Below are 24971 nucleotides of genomic sequence, written 5' to 3'. Positions count from 1 at the left end.
TCTGTATATCCTTGACAGCTTTCCGTGCCTATTTTCCTAATATGAAAGAAATGCAGATGAAGTTTTGGCTGTTTTTTTTTTTTTTTCCTTTCTGAAAATTTATTCCAGACTTCTATTTATTATTATTTTTTTTATTTCAGCATATTATGGGGGTACATAAGTTTAGGTTACGTATATTGCCCTTGCCCCCCCAACTCAGAGCTTCAAGTGTGTCCATCCCCTAGACAGTGCACATTGCACTCATTATGTGTGTATACACTCATCTCCTCCCCCGCTCCACATCTGCCTGACACCTGATTAATGTTGGCTCTGGTTTTAAGGTCATTGTCCAAGATTGGTCTTTTGCCTTGGCCAACAATGAAATAAGTGAGAGTTTGTGTCATGAAATCTTACTAAAGAGACATAGAGTTAAGAAAATAACTAATTAATGTCACCTGCCCAGTTTCTGACTTACAATTTCACTTTGATGAAACTTGTATGAATCTTGATTAGAAAGTGAACCAGCTTTCTCCATGAATTTCCCTAAAAAAGAATTTTGTAGACCATTAAGGTAATTGAACTTTTAACTTGGAACCATATTTCCAGAACATAGGTATTAAACCCCAGCAAATCTTCCTTAATTTATAAATAAAAATGTTCACCAACATACATTTACCCAACAATTAGAGTGTAAATAACCACTTCGAATGGTGACCAAGAATTAACACACTACAATCAGGAATTCAGAACATTTATTGCAAGAGCTGAATAACTGTAAATAACGTAGAACTGGCAAAGCAGTAACAAGGATAATTGTTTAGATATTTATTCTGTCAAAGTCATCAAACACCCCTCACAAACCGACAAAAATGTACTTCAATAAGCAATGCACCCCTACCCATTATTTTCCATTATACTGTGGAAAAATGTGAACTGCTATTTACAAAGTAATTTTATTTTTTGGTAAGAACAAATTAACTATCAGATTAGCAAACCTTTTTTTTTTTTACTTTTTTTTTTTTTTTACTTTTAAACTGATGGTGAACCGTGGCATTAAGATAACTTTCACTTCTTTCAATAAAGACATTGTGTTGCATGCTATTTATTTGTTTAAATCATCTGTCATGCCTTAACAAAAACCTCCTAAGAATGTTCGAATTTGGATTTGTTTGCACGTGCAACTGAGATCTTATTAACATTAGTTGTCACTCTGTTGGTTTGACCTAAGTGACAATATGCTGGTACCTGCCAGGCATTGACCAACTATGATAACAAACAGTTAAACAGCAATAATTAGAGATTTATCCCTTTATTTCCCCCAACTACCCTACCTGGAGAATGTTCTGTTACAGCATGAAGGCACAACACATTAAATATTTTGTGGCTATGGTCTAATAACACTTGTGTTACAACGACAGTATTGTATATGAGAATCAACACAAACTCTGCCATATCAACAAAGTTGTAGACACACATTTGCCAAATTTAAACTATTTTTGAATAGTGATTTTTCTTCCATATATGCTAATTTTGAGACATTAGTTTTGCATAAGTGACAAGTACAGAATATTATATCACATTTAACAGATAACACTTTCCCATTACTCTTTCACTTAATGGTACTAATTAAGTGACTTTGCTTTTGCCTACTTTGAAAATAAGAATATCAAAAAATAGGTTCTGAATTTCCAAGCTTTTGCAGAGGTCCCTTTTGGTACAAGGTTTTCTTTTTTTCTTTCATCTTTATTTTTTACAGAATTCCAGCATCATAAGCTATCATACAAAAAGATTTCAGAACCTTTTTTTAAACACAAGTGTTTGAGATCCTTTGAACAATGTGTGTCAAGACAGACTATAAACGCAGAAACACCTCACTAAAAGAAATAACAACAAAGAGGTAAATTAAAAAAAAAAAAAGAAACAACCATAAAACACAGAATTATGCTACAACATTTTTAGGTGAACGTTATAAGTACACAAAAGTTGTTAATAATAACTTGCTTCTATTTACAAATACTTTAACACTGATTGACTTACAAGTGTCCACTAACGTTGTTAACAGCACAATAGGTTTAATGCTTATCTTTTTAAGTTTTGTTTGAAGTATAATGTCAAGTATAGCGGTCCCAGCACAAATCAATGACAAAAAGAACACAATTTTCTAACTGGATATGTTTGTCAGTCACTCTAATCCATGTAACTTTCTTACTCTCCAAATGCATATTCTATTGTTCATAGCAGCAGTCCAGGGTCAAAATAAAATGCAATAATAAAAAAAAATTTGCACAATGGAGAGATCTCTGGAAAGTTTAATCAATTCTAGTAAACAAGATCACATGGCTAGTAGAACTATTTTCTACTCTTATGTTGCAAAACATTATATCCTCCATAGTGCTAACACAAAGTTATGGATATCCCTGCTAGAAGGGGCATAGTTGTAGAGATCTATTGAATACATAAAGCTCTGACACACACGATATTAGCATGTCTATTTAGATTAAAGTTATTAGGTCCCATATAGCCTTTTCTTAGAGTTGGTGCTCCTTAGGGCTCTCAATAGCACCTCCTGCTTGCTTGTAAGACTTCAGATTCGCCAGAGGAATGTCTGTCATGTGGCTGCCATTGTTGAAATGGCCTTCGTTGGAGCCATACTGCTTACGGTCATTGAACTGGTTCCTGTTGCTGTCTTCTTTCCAGGCTCTGGTCAGGGTGTGCCCATTCACAAGCTTGTCCTTCTTGACCCATTCTTTCTGGGGTGCAAAAGTTGAGAGAGGAGATTTTGGGTGTTGATATGGACCCAAGCCAGGAGGCATCCAGCAATTATCTGAGTGACCCAAAACCAAGCACTCTTGGGTACACATCTCTGTAGCTTCAGCTAATCCTCGGGGACCCAGAGGCCCATCTGTAGAGGACAAGAGACAGAGAAAACAAGAAAAGAAGGTGGTTAAATTTTTTTTCTGAGACAGGGTCTCACTCTGTTGTCAGGGCTAGGGTGCACCAGTGCAATCATAACTCCCTGCAGCCTCAAACTCCTGGGCTCAAGTGATACTCTAGCTCAACCTCCCAAGTACAAGGAGGATTACAGGAGCACTACGGTGTATGCCATCATGGCTGTCTAATTTTTTCTTTTTCTATAGACATGGGGCTTGCTATGTTGCCCAGACTTGTCTTTATCTCCTGGCCTCAAGCTATCCTTCTGCCTCAGCCTCCCAAAGTGCTATCCTGGGATTACAGGCACAAGCCCCCCCCATGCCCAACCAGTTAAAATTTTTAATTTATCTCCTTAGAGAAAAAGTGCATTAGTGATGTCAGTTTCTCATAAAAAGTATATTAAGTTAAGCAATTCAAAGACATTATTCTCCATCTTTTTTAGATTAACACAAAATAAATCAAATTTGTTATGGAGGTAAGATTTATCTCTTCTTTCTTCAGTTTGTATTTATATCCAAAATCATAGATAGATAGATAGACCAAAAGAAAGGTATGAGTAAACAGATATAACCATTATGTTTCATTTTTGATCAATTCCTCCACAGAATACATATTATTATTGATTTTTATTCTAAGAACTCTCAAGAAAAAGTTTATGTTTGTGGTAAACTATGAGCTGTAGAACTATTTTATGTGCAATGTTGAAGAATATGTAAATGCTACAACTTGAAATTGAAAGCAAAAAAACTACTTGTAACATATCATTAAAAATAAATGCACTATGTGGTAACATAAAATGTTTCTGTGTAAACACTTATTTTTTCTATATGAAATCATGTGGAAATACTTTTGTCACATTTAAAAAAACTAAATATATTAATTTTAAAGAATATTTTAACTAAAGTATCTTACTAAACACACACCTGGTCAGCTGCAAGCATTGTGAAATCTAAGCAAATAAAGAAACCATTTGCAGCCAAAGACAATGTTTGATTCCTACCAGCTGAACTATTTTCTAAATTTCTAAGGTATAAACCTAAATTTAAATTGTAAATTGAATCACATGGACTCCAACATTCAGGGAGAAGAAAGTCATCATAGAATTTATCTTTTATTTTTTTTTACCAGCAGGCAATCTAGGACATATATTTTATCGAGGATTTCCTAAATAGACTTTTATTATTGTGTAAAGTGGATATCAGCCTTTTACTGAAAAGCAACATAAGCAAAATGGTTAAGAAATAAGTTGGGTTTTATTGTCGTTTTTTCCCTCTTGATTAAACAGCCAAGAGATAAGGGATAGTTTGGAAATTAGGAATTGATTTTACCAATGAAGTTAAGTGGATAGGCAAGAATGCCCTAGGGATAAAGCATTTTCAAAAGCAGAGAGTCATCAGAAAAAAAAATGTAGAAGAAAATGAAGAAAACATACCTGCAAGTTTGCTTAGTCAACAATTACAATAACTAAATAATTGTAATGTAGGTCTTTGCTAAAACCCAAGTTAGCAAAACTGGTATCTTTAAATACCCAATAATTATGGGCTTTTTATATTAATATCTATTTGCCTTAATAATATTCCACTTATTTCTTGTATGTGAAAAAATGTCTGGTGAGATGAGCAGCAGTTGATGGCAATGACCTGAGACAACAAACCACAGGCAACATCAGAATGGACAGAGAATGTGAAAAAAAAAAAAAAAAAGTGGCTAATATGCACTATTTCATATAAACTCAAATTTTAGTCATTTTTATATCTAAAAGTCTGCTCTTTAGAATAACCTTAAAATTTCTTCCCATCTGGCCCATATTCCCATCCTCTCAAAAGCAAACAGTTATATTTTGTTTAAACACATATTCATAACCTAAAACTATTTCTCTCAAAAACCTCCAATGATTACTTACTTCCTTGGATATTTAATTTAAACTTCTCTATGAGTCTTTCTTCGCCCTCTATAATGTGTCATGTGTCATATGCACCGTGAAGATTTCCACAGAGCTTCCTGTATTGATGAATAACAAATTCCCTAACTGAGCTTCCCCAATGCTTACTTTAAAGATATTTTCATCTTTTAGGGGAAGTTCGGTACATTTGCAAGTTTTTATTTTTATTTTCTCCCAACTAGATTGAAAATTCATTGATGGGGAAAAAATGGCGTATCTGTCTTCTGATTTCCTCACAGTGCTAAGCATTAGTAGTGATCTATGAACAATGTTAATTGTTAATTAAAATTAACATTTTAAAAGTTCAAACTAATTTCTCACTTTTAGGTTCCCTTTGGTGTACTCAGTGACTCTGCATTCCACAAAGCTAACACATTTTGCTAAAACCAATCCATGCTTGCTTGCATTAAGATCACAGGCTAAGAAGATGTTTTTTGCCTGGCCTGTTTTCTTTTAATTACTGACTCCTTCAAGGGTCAGCTAGTGTCCCAGAGACCACAAGCAAGCTTCCATATACACACCAATTCATGTGTCATATGCACCGTGAAGATTTCCACAGAGCTTCCTGTATTGATGAATAACAAATTCCCTAACTGAGCTTCCCCAATGCTTACTTTAAAGATATTTTCATCTTTTAGGGGAAGTTCGGTACATTTGCAAGTTTTTATTTTTATTTTCTCCCAACTAGATTGAAAATTCATTGATGGGGAAAAAATGGCGTATCTGTCTTCTGATTTCCTCACAGTGCTAAGCAATAGTAGTGATCTATGAACAATGTTAATTGTTAATTAAAATTTTATGAGGTTGAAAATGTTCTGAGAATTATTAAAGATATCCCCTGCTTAAAGGCAGACTTTTAAGTAATTATAATAGAAGATGCTGATTTCAAAAACCTTAGGCCAAAAGCTTCCTCAACAGCAAATTCCTTTGCATAGCAATACTTTGTGACAGTTTATAAATGAATTATTTATCTTCTCTGTTAAACATATTCACTCCTTTCTAGACATCAATAAAGTAGTTAATCACCAATTTGATGTGTAACATATCATGAAGCCTATAAGCCAACTCTTAATCTTTATTTTTGATATCTACAAAGGAAAAAAAATAAATTATCAGCTACCTCAAAAATGTCACTAGAATCAGGTTTTTATTGAGCTGATCAAAAAGAGAGAATATACAAGATTATTTCTAAATTAGTCTTATCCAACATGCCCTGCCATCTTATTAAATTAAGACATATCATCCAAGGATTGAGAATGATGTTTGTGTGTATATCTGTAAGAATATGTGAACCTTAGGTTTTCAGCATTAAATGACACATCTTTATGAAATAGAGTTCATCAGTTTTTAAAATTTCAGAACTGATAATATTATTTATTCCACAAACATTTACTGAGCATGTACTATGGGCTGGTACTATGATGGGCACCAAGAATATAGCTGTGAACAAAACAGATGTCAACACTACCTCAGGGAGCTATGATTTATCCTGGGAAACAAAAAATTTGCCTTAAGAGGAGTGAAGTGACAAGGATGTAAAAGGTGTCGTTGGGAAAGAATTTAACTGATTGAGAGAAGTTTTTTCCCTTTTTAAGATAACAGACTGATTTCATTCCAAGTTATATCATTTCTTACATTTCCTTATAGATAATTGTCAAATTAAGACATTTACAGTTAAATTTTCTGTGTAGTATATAAAATCTTTAACTTTCAAAACACAGATTTATTTTCAATAAATAATATTAATTGCTATTTGAGAATTGTACTTCCATGATTCATTCCTGTAAATCAATTTGACAGATTTTGATAAAATCTGTAAATAAATTTATAAAAGTTTTATAGATTCCTAGGTAAGTATTTTAGATAGCCCATTGTTGTATAAGTTGTAAAGATCCATCCTTGGGCTGGGCACACACAATGGCACTAAACCATAATTCTTTAGCTTCGGAACATAATTTTTATTATTACTGTAATTGTCTTAATTGATGAATACTTATAATTTTCATTCATACATCCTCTCAAAAAATATTAATTGAAACCAAACATGCATCACATGTGTCACTGTGTTGGGTCCTTATTAGATGTTTTGAGATCTTTGTGTGTGGGTGTTAGTGTGGGTGTGTTTATGCGTGTGCAAGCATGAGAGTGTGTGTTTTTTCGTTTCCCCAACTTTTTAATAAGTTGTGTAATGTCCTGTTTGTGGTATATCATAAAATATCTGTTTAAAACCCTCATCAGGATTCCAAACTGCTTATAAATTTCAGCATTACACTAATTTATTTCCTTTCTTTTAAAAGTAATTAAAATCCTCTCTCATAATTTTTTAACACTAAAGCATTTATTGGTTTATTTTAAAACTCAAATTCTTGATTCCCCTTTCACAATCTTCCATCTATGAGATTGCTTATCTTTCTTTGTTTTTCAATGTAAAAAAATGCAAGCACTGGTAAGACCATACAAGCCATCTGTCTCTGCATTTAAATGTTGAAATCAAAAACAAAAGTACATAATAACAAGCTTCTGGAAAGTTGTCTCAGTTAATAATTATATCATGTGTCAAAGTATTTCCCTCTTCATCTTTATACAACTCATCTTCTCAAAACCAAACAAAATATTTTCCAAAGGTGTAGGCATTAATAGCTGTCAGAAAGCTGCTCAAATGACTGATTTTTAAAGATACAAATTTAAAATGTGAAACAATCCAAATTAATAGAACTCCAGCAAAATTTAAGTGGTAGGATACTTGAGTGGTCCTTGATGTCATTTTATTATACTCAGAAGCCGAACCATTACTTCATTGATTAGGTCACTGCCACAATGTTGTAATTAACGAGTAGCTTCTGGCCTATTGACCAGATAGATACTTTTCAACTCGATTATCTGAAACCCTTTAATTCCAAAGCTAGAAACTGGTATTTAAGAAAAAAAAAAAAGAAAAAGAAAAAATCATGAGACTTTTTACATTTCTGGTTTGACTTCATACTATATGAAGTTTTGGCCTTTTCTATGAATTAATTTTTCTTAGAATTTTTACTGTTAGGTAAGTAAATCTCAACAGACTGCCAAAATTGAATTATAAAATAGATAAGTCATTTTTATATAATTTGAGACAAATTTATCACATCTCACTTAATTTTTCCTTTTGTTCCATTTTTATTATAGAAAAAAATTCCTCTTTGATGTAATACCCTTCTGTCATTTTATAAAGTACTTTTTGTGGTAAGAACATCTACAACTTTTATGCAAAACATTTGTTCCTAAATTCCAGTTTTTCTGTATTTCCCCAAGACTTTATTTTTTATTTATTTATTTTTTTGAGGTAAATGCAGCTTGGTTTATTTTTTTTTTTATTTTTTTTTATTTCAGCTCATCATGGGGGTACATAAGTTTAGGTCATATACATTGTCCATGTCCCACCCATCCCCCCGAGTCAGAGTCCCAAGCGCGTCCGTTCTCATTCTCCAGACAGTGCGCCTGGCACTCATCCCCAAGACTTTACATTGGCATGAATGTATAGTATGCAAAGACTTGTACATCACTGAACACCTTAAAACAAAAAATGCATCCGCTGATTTAGATTTGCTAAAGTAGTTTGCCTGACATTTAGGCACAGTCATGTTTTAAAGAAATGTCCTTTTTATGTAGACCTTTACTCTATGATTTTGCCTTGTACTTGCTGTTGTTTATATGCTAAGAAAAATCTTAATTTTCATACTTGCTCCCGGCCTTAACCAATCTTCCTATAATAGAATTTCAGGGAAAAAAAAATTCTCACTCTCATTTTACATTAATTTTAATGTCTCTAGGATACTAGCACAAGAAAATTTAGTATTTTTACCAGCTCATTTTAACCCTCAGTTTATTTATATATGTATATATTTTGAGACAAAGTGTAACAATGTAACCTTTTTTGTGTGGATTACCTTGAATAGAGAGTTAAAGGTTTATATAAATCTGGAGGGACCTCAAAGAAATGTCAGAGGCAAATTCACTTGGGAGAGCCTATTATCCACTATTCCACCATCATGTTCTACATTTATTGAACAGTTGCTATTACAAGTGAACTCAGTTAATTTGCCTAAAATCTAAACAGGATAAAAATTAGTTTCAAATATGACAGTTGACATGAAAAACCGGAAATTGTTCACCATTGCCCTCATTTCCTTTGGAGATTATTTCTGCTTCAAACCTCTTTATTTTATGCCTAATTGATGCTTTTAAATCAATGTCACATGGGAATATATAGTTATTTAGTTATTGCTCTGCTTTTATATAGAAAAACAACCAGAGGGTGTGAGTTTCACTGCCATGGTAATTCAGATTTTGTATGAAATTGTATAGAACAATTATGTGGGCACCCTAAATCCAAAGATAGATATGGCAAACTTCAGTATATTTCAGTGAGAAATGTTTTCCATTCATTCATTAATATATTCAATTTCTGATCCAGCTCATGTTAGGTTCAAAAGATTGTGGCATAGAATATCTAAAATCAGAACCAATCCAGAAATCTCAAGTCACATGATCATTATAGCAAGGGCAAACAGAGAAATAGATTTTAGCTTTAGTAGAACAGTGAATTAGTATAGACTTTGAGAAAGCAATTTTAGATTTCCTAGCTTCCAGTCTCTCATCTATAAATTGAGAGAAAAAAACTAGATTTTGATGCATGACCTCTACCCATTCTTTTATTCCTTAATTAAATATCACTGTGGTTTGTCATCACTATTACCTGATAATCAAACTTTCCAATGTTAGTTCATTTTACTAATGAGAAGCCCATGATAAGGCCTAGAAATTATAAATCTATTATTCTGGAAGATTACTCTATTGCTGAGGTTGCATTTAGGTTTTGGAATGTGAAATTATATTTGGAATAACTATATTTTTAGATCTAAATAAAAATCTAATGGTTTTATCAGAGTTTTAGCTCTGCATTTGTGAATGCATCTCCAGTAACCTTGAGAAACAAACACAAAAACCCACACCACCAGGATTTGACAAAACCTTTGGTTAACAAGTAAACAGGGATTAAATGTTTTACAGGTTCCTCATACAGATTTTTTTTCGCTGGTCACAGATGAAAAGTCAGCGTTTGCAGATGGAGACAGTCCAAATACAATAACACATGGCCGCACCAAGCAGCAGATTCTCTGCCAGAGAGGATATTGCTGTTTGAACAGACTTTACAGCTTACAAAGAATGAAGAGCACTTCCTTATACATCTTCAGCCTTCTTCTGTATGGTATGAATTTCAGCTGCCTGTTTTTCATCTGCTTAAACTAATTGCTGAAAAGAAAATTGTCTCCCATAATTTTACGTATTCTTCATTAGTATTTTACCTTGCAATCAATTGAATGACAATAGCCTAATGAGGCAGACCTTCATTGATTATTTAAACTAACTTTCAAATTTTAACCAAATTGCTTGATGTGAAATATCTTATTTACATTTTTGCAGATATTTACTTTCTCCTATAGCTCATTTCTTTTCATAGCACTTGATGTTTTTGTTTTAAAAACTCATTCATATATTGATATCTCTTGAATTACTCTCCATCTCTTGCAATTTGCATTGTTTCTTAGACAAACTTGTTAAACCTTGTTTGATGTGAAACACATTTTGAAGAGCAGATCTAAGACATTAAGCAATGAAGTATTTTTTAGAGATGAATTTCAGGCTGAAATCCAAGTTAAAAATAAATAAGCAATTTATATAATCTTTTGTCTCCTTAAAAAAAAGTTGCAGTTGCTTGTCTGAATCCAGGCCTGGAGTACTCAACCTTGTGAAGTAATTTGCCTTTGCACAATGGCCACTGTTTCCTGCATTTCAGGGATATTTAATCAGAATCAGGGCAGGAAAAAAATGGTGAAGTTTATTTTCATACCTGGTAGTCTCTGACAATTTTCACCTGGGGTACTTACAACTGCAGATTTATTTCCCTCCTAGCCTCTGGACAAGGAATTCTACTTCTCATGGTTTCAGAGGGGATGGAGATTATCCCAGGTGATTTTAGGCATTGGGCAATTTTGGGAAAATACTTTGCTAAGTTATTAAGGATTTAAGGACATAATAATACTTTAAATACTTTAAAAGATGTCTGGAGGATTATTTTAAAAATCAAATAAAACATCAGTTATGGTCCCTGTGACTGTGGGTGTATGTTTTCACCTGGATTGTCTTACCATCACTTTGCGTTAATATATCTTAGCTCAGAGCTTCTCAAATGTTAATATGCATGTCAGTCACCTGGGGAAATCATTAAAATTCAGATTCTGATTCAGCAAGTCAAGACGAGTCCTCAGTTCCTGCATTTCTAACAAGTTCTCAAGTGATGCTACTGATGATGTTTAAGAATCCCACTTTGAGTTGCAAGAACCTTGAGGACTTATCTCTTTCCATTTTGCCCTTTCCCAGTGGTGTAGACAACTAAAGTTATCAGGCATCATCTTGTGTCAGAGTTAGATGGAGAGCTTTTTAACACATACATTGCTGATCCCATACAGAAATTCTGATTCAGTAGGTTTGGGGTGGAGTCTAAGAATGCTGAATTTTAACAAGTTACCCAGGTGCTATCACGTTCTCCTGATTTCTCCAGTTCATCACTAGCCTTTCTACTACAGTTTCCTTTGATGGGGCCACAACCTTTTCCAGACCACTAAATGTTGGCATGCTCAGTGCTCTTTATTTATACCCCCCAGTGCGGGCTGACATAATTATGTGGCCTTACATACCATATCTATGCTGGCGATTCCCCCAATTTATATTTCCAGCCCTTTATCTTTCTTCTACAGGCCATATCAGTATATTTGGCTACCTACTTATCATTATCATTGAATTATTAATTGGCATTGTCAAGTTACATAAGTCTTGCATTTTTTTCTTTCTGCAAAACTGCTACTTTCCCTGACTTTATTTTGTACGTCACATTGATCACCTGGTTGTTCAATTAAGAAAAAATAATACAAAAAACTAGAGTCACCTTTGGCACCTGTTAGGAAAAAAATCTAAAATGCCCCTCCTCTCAATATTTTATATTTTATAATATTTTATAATTCCTGGGACTATAAATATGATAAGATATTGCACCAGTGTTGTTGAATTATATGGCAAAAGGAGTTTGTCAGTGTAATAAAGTTACTAATCAGTTGACCTTTAGTTGATCCAAAGAGATCCTGGGCAGGACTAATTTAATCACTCAAGCCCTTTCTAAGCAGAGCATTTCCTCCAGCTGGTAGCAGATGGGAGCTCAGATTCCAAGCACAAGAAGGATTTGACGTGCTATTACCGGCTTTAAATATATAAGGGACCAAATGGAAAGTATCTGAGAGCAGCCTCTTACAGCTGAGAGCAACCCCGACAGTGGGCAGCCAGCACAACAGGGATTTCGGTACAACCACCATAAGGAACTGAATTCTGCCAACAATCTGAATAAACTGGAAGAGGATTCTTCTTTGGGGCTTCCAGGTAAGAGTCTGGCCCAGCTGTTACCATGATTTCAGCCTTGTGAGACCCTAAGCAAATTGAGCCCACCTAGACTCGTGAAATAATAAATGGATGAAAACTGAGACGATAAATTTGTGTTGCTATAAGCTGTTAAATCTATGGTACTTTGTTACTTAACAATAGGAAACATCTAAAGACAACATCTGCCTTTAACTGGAATCACACAGCCAAGCACTTGGCAAGCCTTTAGTTTATTAACTGCAAACTCACCAGCCCACGCTCCTCTCAACAAGACTCACTTCTCTCACTGTTTCTACATAGTATTCTCGAATCTCTAAGTAGAATAGTAGCATGATTGTATTCGTTTCCTGTTAGCACTGTAACAAATTACAACAAATTTAGTGGCTTAAAACAATGTGCAGTTATTTGCTTACATTTCTGGGGGTCAAAAGTCTGAAATCAGTTTCACTGGGTCAAAGTCAAGGTGTCCACAAAGCTGGTTCCTTCCAGAAATTGTGAGGAGAAAATCCATTCTCTTTCCTTTTTTTCAGCTTCTCATCCGTGTTCCTTGGCATGGGGCTCCTTTCTCCATCTTCAAAACACATCTTTCCAATCTCTACTTCCATTATCACATCACCCTCTCCTCTGACTCCTACTGTACCCCTCTCAGAATGCAACCCTTAATCTCCTTATCTCAAAATGCAATCCTTAATCACATTTGCAAAGTCCTGTTTGTCATGTAAGGTAACGTATCCACACGTTCCGGGGACTAAAATGTAGATATTAATATATTTTGGGGACTATTATTCAGCCTGACATGGTATTTAAAGCAGGATGCCTTACTCCCCTGCTTCCCATCACATATGGGTAAAACCACACTGCTTTCCATGGCCCAGAGAGCCTCTCATGATCTGGTTCCTGTCAAACTCTCTGATCTCATGCCCTACTTCTCTCTCTATGCTCCCCTACTCCGTACAACTGAATTTCTTGTTGTGCCTTAAATATACCAAGCTTAATATGTTCTCCGGGTCTTTGGATTTGCTATTATCTATGCCTGGAATATTGCTCCTGGCCTTAGGATAACTCCTTCATCTAATTTAGGTGTCCCCTCAAAAGTCATTTCTTCATATAGGCATTTCCTGACCACCTTGAGAAATAATACTCTTCTACTCAGTAACTCTTTATCATCTCACCCAACTTTATTTTTCTTCAGAGCACTCATCACTCACTACCTTTCCCACTGTACTTATTTGGAAATCATCTCTCCCATTAGAGAGTAAGCACCAAAAAGGCACTTTGCGTTTTGATAGCTACATCCTCAACATCTGTTACCATGGCCTGGCACATTGTTGATAATTACTAGGTACATTTGGAAGAAGAAAATGAAGTCTGTGATGAGTCTCATGTCCTTTAGCTAACAACAACAACAAAAGGATTATATGTAAAATATTATGTTGCAAATAATTTACATTGAGAAAAGAGTTAAGAACAACACTTTTAACCTGTATATGAGAAACAACGGTGAGAATCCATAGCATAAAACTTTCTCCTAAAGTAATATTTGGAATATCTAAATGGTATTAACAAGGGCAAAATGGCTGTATTCAAAAGCACTTATATTCTACCTTACTTGGGAGTTGAAGCAACTGAAAATGCCCCAATGGAAAACAAAATTAGATTGTTTCTTATATCCCACCTAACCACCTAATCATGCCGGACAGTTCATAATTCTTTTAACCAACAGAGCTCCTTAAATGTCTTCAGAAATCCAGATTCACAGGATACATAACAAAACAATTATTTAAAGTCTGAAGACACCATAGTAATTATTAGCAATTATACTGAGGCAGAGATCTAATGAGATACAGATAACTACCTGCCCTGTGGTACAGGTAGGTTCAAGTAAATGGGAGGATTTTTTTTTTTAAATTGTTTAGCAAATGTACTGAAATTTTAAAAGTAGTTTAGGCTCTATAAATATATTGGCTTATAATGATAAGGGATGCAATTACTTTTCATAAAGTGTAGGGGAATAGGTGAATTTAAAAAGGGCTAATATGTCATATTAGAATACATATAGAATGTTCTTGCACAATTCATTGCTTAAACTCAGTTGTACATAAAAAAATACTACTCTAAAAATGGGAAGAAATCAAATGTTATATTTTGAAAGGATATCCTAAGGGAACTGTTGAAAATACCAATACTCCATTATTGAAAATGGCCTGTATAATAGAGTTTTTAGAGTGAAATCTTGCCCTCTCCGGGTGATACATAGGAGGATTACCTATTCCAATCTAAAGTGTATGTTTATCTCTGAACACACTTTGCAAATCCAGAGAAATTACTTCATTAATACAAGCCTTTGAAAGAGAGATTTCTCTTTTAAAATGATAAATATTATATGTGAATTTTTTAACATCTTTATAAATTTGGCTAAGATTTTCTGCAATATATTTTCTACTGTGTTTATTGGCAGTCATTGATTACCATTTTTTGATGAAAGAACTTACACCTCTTTAGTATGTTACTATTTTATTCATAGTTTTGTCCTTTAAGATAAAGTTTACATGCAAAATTTTAGGAAAACCTGTATCACACTCAGAATAAACTGTCTTAGTAAATGTAAGAAAACGAAACAGGAGCAGCAGAGAGACCGTCAATAAGTTCCATCTCTAGTAGAAAAAAAACCTTCTTAAACAAAATTTGACCTTGCCTTTTGAGAGGTTGTCTTTTTGCTTCTTCTGGCTTCTTTCAATAACTTCTTCTGAAGAGTTATGGCTAATCAGATCTAGATCTGTTCTCGCTTTACAATGAAACATGTTTTTATTATTTTCCAATCTATCTTATTAAAATAACCCATCCCTTGAGCATAACTGGTGGTTGACTACTCTGATAACCTCATGAATATACAATGTTATTGACCAAAATGCTAAGTGTTATTCTTTGGAAGAATATCTGCACTTTGGTAGGAGCCTTACAAAGCGACTTCAATCCAGGTACATGAATGCTTGAGGCACAATGGAAGATGCATGTGAATTTGAGGTAGAGAAGGCTTTGGGGCTTGCATTTAAGCACAACATGAGAGCACAGCTCTGTATGTGCCGGCATAGCTTGGGTATCTTTCAGTGTCCTAGCATAAAAGAGATGGCACTCAAAGAGATTAATTGAAGACAGTTTAATGAAGGAACCCATTATGAAGTCTGGGCTGGGGAGAACAAACTAATAAGGAGTGGTGAAGGAGGCAAAAATAGGGAAGTCTTACCACCCTAGGCCTGAAACGACCAGGGTAGAAGGGGATGTGCCTAGAACCTAAAACAAGCTATGGAGGATTCAAAAAAGAATCTATCTAGGATACCAGAGAATGAAGAAGCAAAATAACTTGTAATATAAAGGACAGAAGCAAATGTGGGAAGGTTTTTGTTTGTTATTTTGGAAAACACCTGATATAAAACCATTAAATATCCTTTGAGACAAACTTCCAATTGGAATCCAAAATTTGAAGGCCTAACTGGTCTAAATAGAATTTCAAAATCCTTTAAAGTCATCCACCTCTAACACAGACAGGTGTGAATGATCAGCTTGGAAATAATACTGCTGATTAATCATAGGTAATATGTAAGCCAATTATTAGAGTAATAAGTCAGAATGAAAATTATTTTAAAATTTAGAACGGCCTTGTGAGTTGATGAAAAGTGAGTGAGTGAGAATGAAATATTCCATCATCTTCTTAATATTTTAGGAAAAATTTCTAGAATGTTGCACTTTATGTATTTAACAAATACCACCCTGGGAACCTTACAGAGAACATTACAAAGGCTGGTTTATGCTCTGACTTGGGTGGTACAAAGGAAATATATGTAACCAAAGTGTTTTTGTGCCCCCATAATATTCTGAAATAATAATAAAAAAAGAACATACAAAATAATTAAGCTAAGTTTACATTAATTGAAAGTAAAATTATTAGTGAATTTATAAATTATAGTCTGCGTCTTTTGGACGCAAAGTTAACTGATACAGTTAACTTTGTCTAAAGCACTTGATTCCTTTGATTCCTGGCGTCTGTGCCTCAGTCTACCATATCAATAAAATCACAAGACAGCTGGCCCTTGCCAAATACTATCAACACTGCTTAAGATGTCAGTTTGCTTCTCTCTAATAGAAGTGAACTGCATGGTGAACCTTTATTTTGTAATCTAGATGATAGTCAAAGGTTCCGAGATCTGTGAACCTTTGGCAAGATTTATAAAATTAAGTTGTCTAGGCCAATTGGTATGGCTTTGGTTCAAAATCAATCACTAAGAGTATTTTTTATTTTTTATCTGTCTGAAATACTCCAAAATGTTCTCCCTGTCGGTGTGAAATGTAAATGGAATGCCAACAAACAGCATATTCCATAACCATATTTTTGCTTACTGGCCATCACTACTATTCAAGGAGCTAGCGCTCTTTGGAAGTGTGTTGTCTGGTTGGCTGCCTATCCCAGAGCCTTTTGAAGGCCTAAAGGGTCTGGTCAATACATGAAATTCATACTTGTTTTCATTTGTTTGTTTGTTTAATTAAAATGGTCACTATCCGTGAATAGGTCATATTTGTAAATATACAAAGAATTTATTTCAAAAAACAAAATAAACAAAACAAAACCATTCTATTTGCTCCGGCCAAAAGATAAGCAAATCCTGTTGCTGTTTTCTGAACTTCCATGGGATTTGAAGTTACTTTTTAGTGTGTTCTCTTTCTAGAGCTGCTTGAGGTTTTTTCACTGTAGCTCACTATAAGGAAGATGTTTTTTTTCTTGTTATCTGTTCTTTGTTTCTTCACTCGCTTAAAGCCTCAGGGTTTGCTGTACTTAGCTATTGTGGCAATGGACTAGAATATTCTAGGCCTGTCATGTGACTGCCTCTTCAACGTTATTAAATTTAAATTATGAGTGAGATAGATAAAATGATGTCAATGACATTAACAGGGCCATATAGTGTATATTCGAGAACATGGAAGATATGATTATTATTATTATTTGGAATTGATGTTAAATTGTTGTCACATTATTTTTGCTATTGTTTTGAAGGACGTGCTAGATTTTTTGATTATTCAAATTTCTTTCTATGAAAATAAATTTTGGGTTCAGAGTGTTCAAGTCCCCAAGAAAATGTACCAAATGAATGGAGAGAAGCCAAGCCATTCCATTCTCTCTGGTTATCTCAATGACAGACGTAAATTAACCTCTGATCATTTTGGCTGGGATGACCAGTATCGATTGTGAAAATGGCCACAGCACAGTCTGTCACACATTGTCTATACTGCCTGAGTGTTTAAACACATTAATCAAAAATCTGACACAGCTAAGTTCAATTTGAGTGGCAGCACTAAGGGAGCTGTAAGAACTGAAAACCAGGCTGGATTTAAGGTAAGCTGGCAATCTATCCCTGTTTGTGATTTACCACCTTGCAGTGACACATCTATTCTCAAGCCATCTGCCTCCTTCATGTCATGAGAGAAAAAGGCACAGGCCACATTTCCTCTGTTTATTTAGCATACTTGATGGTGCCTGCATGATAAAGTCCTTATTAATTCAAGAATTTATATTTTCAGATAGAAAAGTATGCTATATAGACATTGGAAATTATATATTCTAAGAATCAATGGCATGAAATTTTCTGAAGTGGTTCCAGTGATTTCATAATTAGTATTTAGTGGACATTTTGCTTTCGTTTTTATATGTGCATATATTCATCTGAAGCTTTGCTAACAAAACTAGATGCATAAAAAAAATCTCTCTATTTCATGTTAAAGTGGATTACAAAAAATTATGTGCTGGTAATGCTCTCTGGTTCTTGTTTTCTAATTCTTCCAATCATACTTAACAGGAAAATTCCTTCACTGTGAATTGTGATACATTATAATTTTTCATTTTTAAAAGCAAAAATACAGTTTTGATAAAGCTAATACGATGAAGAGGAAATGAATGTCTGCATTTCCAAGTGTTAACCTATTCCTTGTTTCCCTTAACAAGAATAGCAATACAGATGTTCATTATGATATAAAACATGACTCCTCAAGACACCTAAAATCCTTGATCTCTATACCCTCTGGCCCTCTTTTGGGTTCAATGACTGGCTTTTGTAGAAGAATAGGGAAAATGATCTCCAAGGATCATTTTAAATGACTGTCTTCACACCCTCCCAAATTCCTTTGCAGAATATTTGGCATTACTTCAAAAATTAACTTTAGGAAAGGAACTATGGTATCATTTTCTTCAAGAGGGGATTTACAGTTGCACTTAAACTAGATACTTAACATTTCTGCTTGATGAATTGAATTATTAAGAAACAATTCCAGAAGAATAAGTCATTTGCAGGCAATAACAGGCAATGGAAATATGTGTATGTGTGAGTAAAAATAAAACATAGAATAAGATTAACAAAATAATTGTGTCACTGAAAAAACAAAAATTTATTTGCTTTCCTTCTAAGGAATTTAAGAATTTTTTTCCTTTGGCTTCTCTCTTATAATTTGAATTATTGTTTCTAAAGCATAGTTTTTACAGGCAGTATAGAGATTCTTTTATGATGAACTGATTTTTATTTTGCCTTCCTTTTATTGGTTTTGTTTTGCTTTGGAACATATTTTTTGAAACCTATGGTGCATCAGATCTTAAGTAGATTTTACAGTGAGTGATTAAAGAAAAATTCAGGTACAGAGAAAACTATCATTGAGGCTTAATTCAGCATATCAAGATGCTCAAATTTTAAGAAGCATGAGAAAACTGAGAGAGCGCACCACATTCATGTTACCCACAGAACTTTATTCAAGGCCATTTGCTCAGTATCCCTGGGGGAATGACCAGCACTATTGTAACTGTCTCTCTCCTCTCTGTTTCACTTCCTTGGTCCAGCAGAGTTGAAGCTGCATCACTGAAATGCATATACATACATACAAAGTGACTTCACTCTATAAGATAATAGTTTCTTTCTTTCTTTCTTTCTTTCTTTCTCTTTCTTTCTTTCTTTCTTTCTTTTTCTTTCTTTCTTTCTTTCTTTCTTTCTCTCTTTCTTTCTCTCTTTCTTTCTCTCTTTCTTCCCTTTCTTTCTTCCCTTTCTTTCTTCCCTTTCTTTCTTCCCTTTCTTTCTTCCCTTTCTTTCTTCCCTTTCTTTCTTCCCTTTCTTTCTTTCTTTCTTTTCTTTTTCTTTCTTTCTTTCTTTTCTTTTTCTTTCTTTCTTTCTTTCTCTTTTTCTTCTTTTTTCTTTGGTTGGTGGGGAGACAGGTTCTCACTCGGTTGCCCAGACCAGTGTTATCATCATAGCTTACTACAACCTCAAACTCCTGTGCTCAAGTGATCTACCTGCCTCAGCCTTCCAAATAGTGGGGACTACAGGCATCCACCACCACACTCAGCTAATTTTTCTATTTGTTGTAGAGACAAGGTCTCACTATGTTGCTCAGGCTGGTATTGAATTCCTGGCCTCAAGGGATCCTCCTGCCTTAGCCTCCCATAATGCTAGAATTACAGGCATGAGCCAATGCGCCCAGCCAGATCTGGCTACAGTTCTGCCATACCTTCACCCTTCTCTCTTTTTACTTTTTCTAAAGAAGTACCGTAATGGAGGAAGAAAGGAGAGATGTGAGCAAGGTACCGTACACTAGGATAGCAAACTATGAAAGACTATTGGAAAGCCATGCGACTTGTGCTGCTTTTTTTTGTCTAAGAAAATTCCGTTGGAGCTCTCTGATATGCACAGTCCCACTGCACTATTTTGCTGTGTTCTCTTCTTCACAAGATGGAAAAATGTAGATCTACTGGTGGATGTTGTAGATAAGACTAAATGTTTTTGAATTGTCCAGGAGAGACATTAGAGAGCATTTCCCTTAGCTCCATCATTTCCACTAGGAAAGATGGGTTCAGAGAGATAAAGTGACTTGCTAAAGGTCACCAGCTACTTAGAACTAAACTAGCATTTAGAGCATCTTATTCCATGTTGCTATATCTCTGTTATTGTCAGAGGACATTAATATTAGATTAATAATGGTTATTAAAACAAACACAACCTAACTAAAAGTATAGGTATCAATTAAAATAGCCTCAAATACAAGGGCAGCCATTGGTTATTCTATGCAATAAAAACATTTGAAAAGGTAGAAAAATAGGCAGTTTAAGTGTGGCACAGAAAACCCAATTGCAAGGAGAAATATTACAGAAAGTTAAATTTCCTAAGTAAACAGAGCAATCAAAGTAAGTCTATAAACATAGCAATACTCTGTCCGTAAACCGGAATTATTCAGAACACTTAGATTACTATAATTCTCTATGGTTTACCACCACAGAATTCTGTCACCAATATTTCTGTATTAGCCATCAGAATCTTAAAAACTTCCCAATGCTAAAAATAAGGAACCCTGAACACATAATTGAAACTTTGAGCCTCTATGATCTGTCATCCCCATTCTGGATACCAGATGTCAATATCTCCACTTTGACTAAGTACAAGTATTGTGCCCGTTTATAACTCATATGAATATCATTTATTGTTAAGATAGAAGCAATCTCTCTCACTAGGAATCTGTTACACTGCTCAAATTTTGGACAACAAAACAGGTAGTGTCTCTGCAGCACAAAATTGTACATTTTTACAATGCATTCCCTAGCTTCTTCTAGTTTTATATAAAAATATTTGCCATTCTATTTCAGCGATGGATGTTGTGGTCTTTGCTGAGGGAAAATAGTTATTCAGAAAGCTATTCTATTAAGATGAGAAGGATAAGCTCTGGTCTTCAGGTTTGTAACAGATTGCTTCCCAGTTCCATGGGTTAAGGTTAAAATGCGCTTATGATGTCTCTGGGACTTATGATGAGTTGTCTTTGGCTTATGAGATGGGAGGGAAAGAAAACGTTTTCAGAAGCCAAAATAATTTTAAGAGCAGAGATAACAGTTGTGTTGAGTTAAACTATATCAACCTATTCCACAATTAGAGCTGACAAGGTTAAATTTCTGATTTTTTTGTATTGAGTAAGCCAGCCTTCAGAGATACAAGGATGTCTTCCTTTTTATTATTGCAGAATCTGCTTAGAATAATGGTACTTAAGAATGATCATTATGCATTTATATATCCTGTGTATTTTCTATAGGATCACTGTTCCTGTTATCTATATTTAATCTACGAATATGTCAGTGGGAGTCACTGAATATGTCACTCTTATTTCATTCAAAATTGTTAAATCTAATGCTTAGAGTTGCTATTAGTGAATACAAGTACTTTTAAAAGATACTGAGAGGAAAAAAAAAAGTCACGGAATTAGATTAACTATGTGATCTTGTGTCCATGGAGTTTGACCAAATTAGAATGAAGTAGCTTTGAAGCAGAGGTTCATTACAATCGTAATGAAGCAAAATTGGCAGATCATTCCCACCTCCTATTCAGAAAACTGACAGGAACTGTGGCTTATTTGTTCCTTGTAATATGTTTCAGGTACATTATTCCTCTCATTACTCTATCAAACTCTGTCCAGTATCTCTAATAGCCTTGTTTTTACCAGCTTCCTGCTTCTCACATGTTCAGTATTCTGCTCTAAATACTATAACAGCAAAATTATATTTCTCCTATACCACTTGGATTACAACTTTAAACCAGTGAATGGATGGATAAAACTTAAATAATTATGAATCCTTTCCCATTTACATGTATGTGACACCATGGTGTTTTCTTTGACTGTATATTCCTCTGTATTCCATCTTTCCAAATTACAAATCCTTTGCGATTAACAGTCATGGATTCTACATTGTTTTATAAACACACATGTTGAAACCAGGACAGTTTCATAGATGCATAATGCATTTTAATTCATGAAAATTATATTCCAGTGGGTGAAAAGAATGATAAAGACATCATGAAATTCTATCCAATTTTTAAACTTTATAGATTAAAAATAAATTTATTAAATTTAACCAAAAATAAGCTATTAAAATTATAAAACAAAATACCTTCCCTCCTCCACCAAATTTAAGCACAGTGCTTAGGTTTCAGACCTACCATTTTTCACTCAGAAAATTGCAGTGCCTTTAGACTGGGCTTCCTGCCTCCCTTAAGTTTTTTGTTTTGTTTTGTTTGAAATAGTCTTGCTCTTTCACCCTGAGTAGAGTGCAGTGGCATCATCATAGCTCACTGCAACCTCAAACTCCTGGGCTCAAGCGATCCTCCTGCCTCAGCCTTACAAGTAGCTGGGACTACAGGCATATGCCATCATATCTGGCTAATTTTTCTATTTTCTGCTCTTGCTCAGGCTGGTCTTGAACTCCTGACCTCAAGTGATCCTCCTGCCTTGGCCTCGGTTCCCAGAGTGCTAGAATTACAGGTGTGAGCCACACCACCAAGCTGATAAAGTTATTTATTTATTTTTTTTCTTCTCTTCAGGGCAGTCAGAATTATCTTTCTAAAGATTAAGGCCCTCTTTTGTATAGAAAGGCTTAGAAATAGCTTTAACAGCCTCCTTACCAAACTCCGAAATAATCACACCAAGTCACAGTTACAAAAATGTAATGTGTGTTAGTTTGTTTTGAATGCTAATGTAAAACCTCCACAACAATCCTCACAAATTGCCAGACCAATATGTGCTGAACTTTTGATGCTAAGGATGCCTTGGTGTTTTGGGAAACCTAAATCCTTCATGCTGTACCTTAAAGTCACAGTATCTTATAATATGTTATTAAGCATTTCCGATTTCCTTAAGTACTAAGTTTGACAGTTGGTATCTCTGACATTTCACTTTGACACGTCTTGTTTTATTTCTGTTGTGAAGGTACATCCTTATTCTTTCAAACACATGGTTTGGCTTGTGATTATCTTTCTCTTTGATAGTTTTTTTAAGAGCAATTCTTGTGGAACCATGGATAAGTCAAAAATTCATGTTATTTTTGAATATGAGTTCTGTCATGGAATCAATGTAGTGCAGACAGCTCGAAATATAAAAGAAGTGTTTGGGAAGGATGTGGCTAATGAACACACAGTAGTACACTGATGGTTTGAAAAGTGCCATTCTGGTGATTTTAATCTTAAAAATAAGCCATGTGGATGACCTGAGACCAAGGTGGATAATGATGAGCTGAAACCTGTAGTGGAAGTGAATCCATCTCAACCTACTCATGAATTAGCAGCAAGGTCCGTTTGAGAAGAAAACCAAGTTGGCCACAGGGCCAAAAATCAGGGATTTGTGAAACGTCTTGTTGTCATTGTCGATTCGTATTATTGTCTTGTCGCCATTGTTGTCCAATATTTGAGGTTTTGGTGTTTTCTGTATTCGAGTTTTTTTTGGTGTCAGTTTGTCGTTTGCTTCATTGCTTTTGTCTGTGTTTTATGTTTCTCCTTCATTTATAGGACTGCGGACTTGATCCGATGTGGCGAGAGAGGATTCCTGGTCCTGAAAATTCCTTGATTAGCGACAGAGTTAGATGCCCCTATTGTCGCAGAGGGAGCAAAGAAGGGTGAATTAGATCCCCTTGGCCAGTAACGTCTTCTTTTCCTCCGCAGGCCACACCTTCCCCTAAGTCCGCAACTCCGGCAGAGTCCCCGAACCCTGACTCCTAGGGCCACCTCTATGACCCCCCCCCCCCCCCGGTCTTTGAGGATACAGTGTTTTGGGTGCAGCTTATCCTCCTTTGCTCACTAGCTCTGGTGTTTGGTATCGGTCTATACGCTGTTACACCTCCATCTTGGGGACCCCCACAGAAGTGTGCTTTTACATTCTTCTGCTGGGTCGTGGTAGGAGTCCTAGCGTGGCTCCGTATCAACCCTCCTATGTAAAGAAGAGGTAAAGTCTGTCTGCCTGATTGAGTGAGTGAAGCTTGACTGTATGAGGTTCCACGGCTACGGCTACGGAATCTGAGTGGGTCCTAACTTACGATTCTGTGGCAGCGTCGTACGGCGTAACGGTGATTCACTCCCCTAAAAAGGAGTGACCGGCCCGGGCTTTATATGGGTACACCTTAGCCAAGATGCGCCTAAGGACACCTAAGAGAAACCAGCCAGGTGGACATCTAAGAGAAACTCCCTCCCCCGTTCCCTTTGCGAGCATGGGACAGACACAGACAATGCCTCTGTCTATTCTCATAGATCATTTTAAAGATGTCAGGGATCGGGCTCATAACCTCACTGTAGAAATCAGAAAAGCAGCTTCCAAAGAGCGGGAGGCACCCCGAGAGGTTAAGTCCAGGGCCGCTCAGCGGAAATTCTGGTTCTATTTGTCTGAGTTTTAGATGGTTAACACAGGACTGGTCTAGTATTGTCTGTTTGTGCCTTTGTAGATTTCTTTTGAGTGATATTGGCCAATATGTGAGAGAAAGACCAAGAAGCGAGTCCGGACTCTTAGGTCAGGCATGTGATTGGAATTAATGTTTGCTGCATGGAATGTCTGTAAGTGCAACTAATGGTGAATGAGGTTCATGAGTGAGTCTGCTGATCCGAGGTGCTTCTGAGTGGAGCAGCCCAACCCCTCAATCCTGGGGACCTCTAAAGAAGGCTGCCTTCACACTTCTCTACTGGCTCTTGGTGGGACTCCTTGTGTAGCTGCAAACTGCCCCCCCATTTCTAGTGGCTTTGTGTCATGCAGTGTCTTTTGAATGTTTTCATTGCCCCCTTTTGATTAATAACCCTTTTTCTCCTCACATGACTCAGGAGGACGGGGC

General features: G+C 35.3%; 1 protein-coding gene across 4 annotated transcripts in view; it reads right to left on the bottom strand.

Annotated features, from left to right (window-relative positions):
- Window positions 1-1005: 1005 nt before the first annotated feature.
- PCDH9 (protocadherin 9) overlaps window positions 1006-24971 on the bottom strand; it is an 867425-nt gene continuing 843459 nt past the window's right edge. For all 4 annotated transcript variants that reach the window (XM_045566956.1, XM_045566958.1, XM_045566957.1 and 1 more), the window contains one exon: window positions 1006-2881. In XM_045566956.1, the coding sequence (XP_045422912.1) occupies window positions 2508-2881 (374 nt within the window). In that variant the 3' untranslated portion in view covers window positions 1006-2507. The remainder of the gene's footprint in view (window positions 2882-24971) is intronic.

The sequence above is a fragment of the Lemur catta genome, chromosome 13 (assembly GCF_020740605.2).
Source record: "Lemur catta isolate mLemCat1 chromosome 13, mLemCat1.pri, whole genome shotgun sequence".
NCBI lineage: Eukaryota > Metazoa > Chordata > Mammalia > Primates > Lemuridae > Lemur > Lemur catta.
Note: the sequence above shows the minus strand (reverse complement) of the source record. Positions and strands in the feature narration are given on the sequence as shown.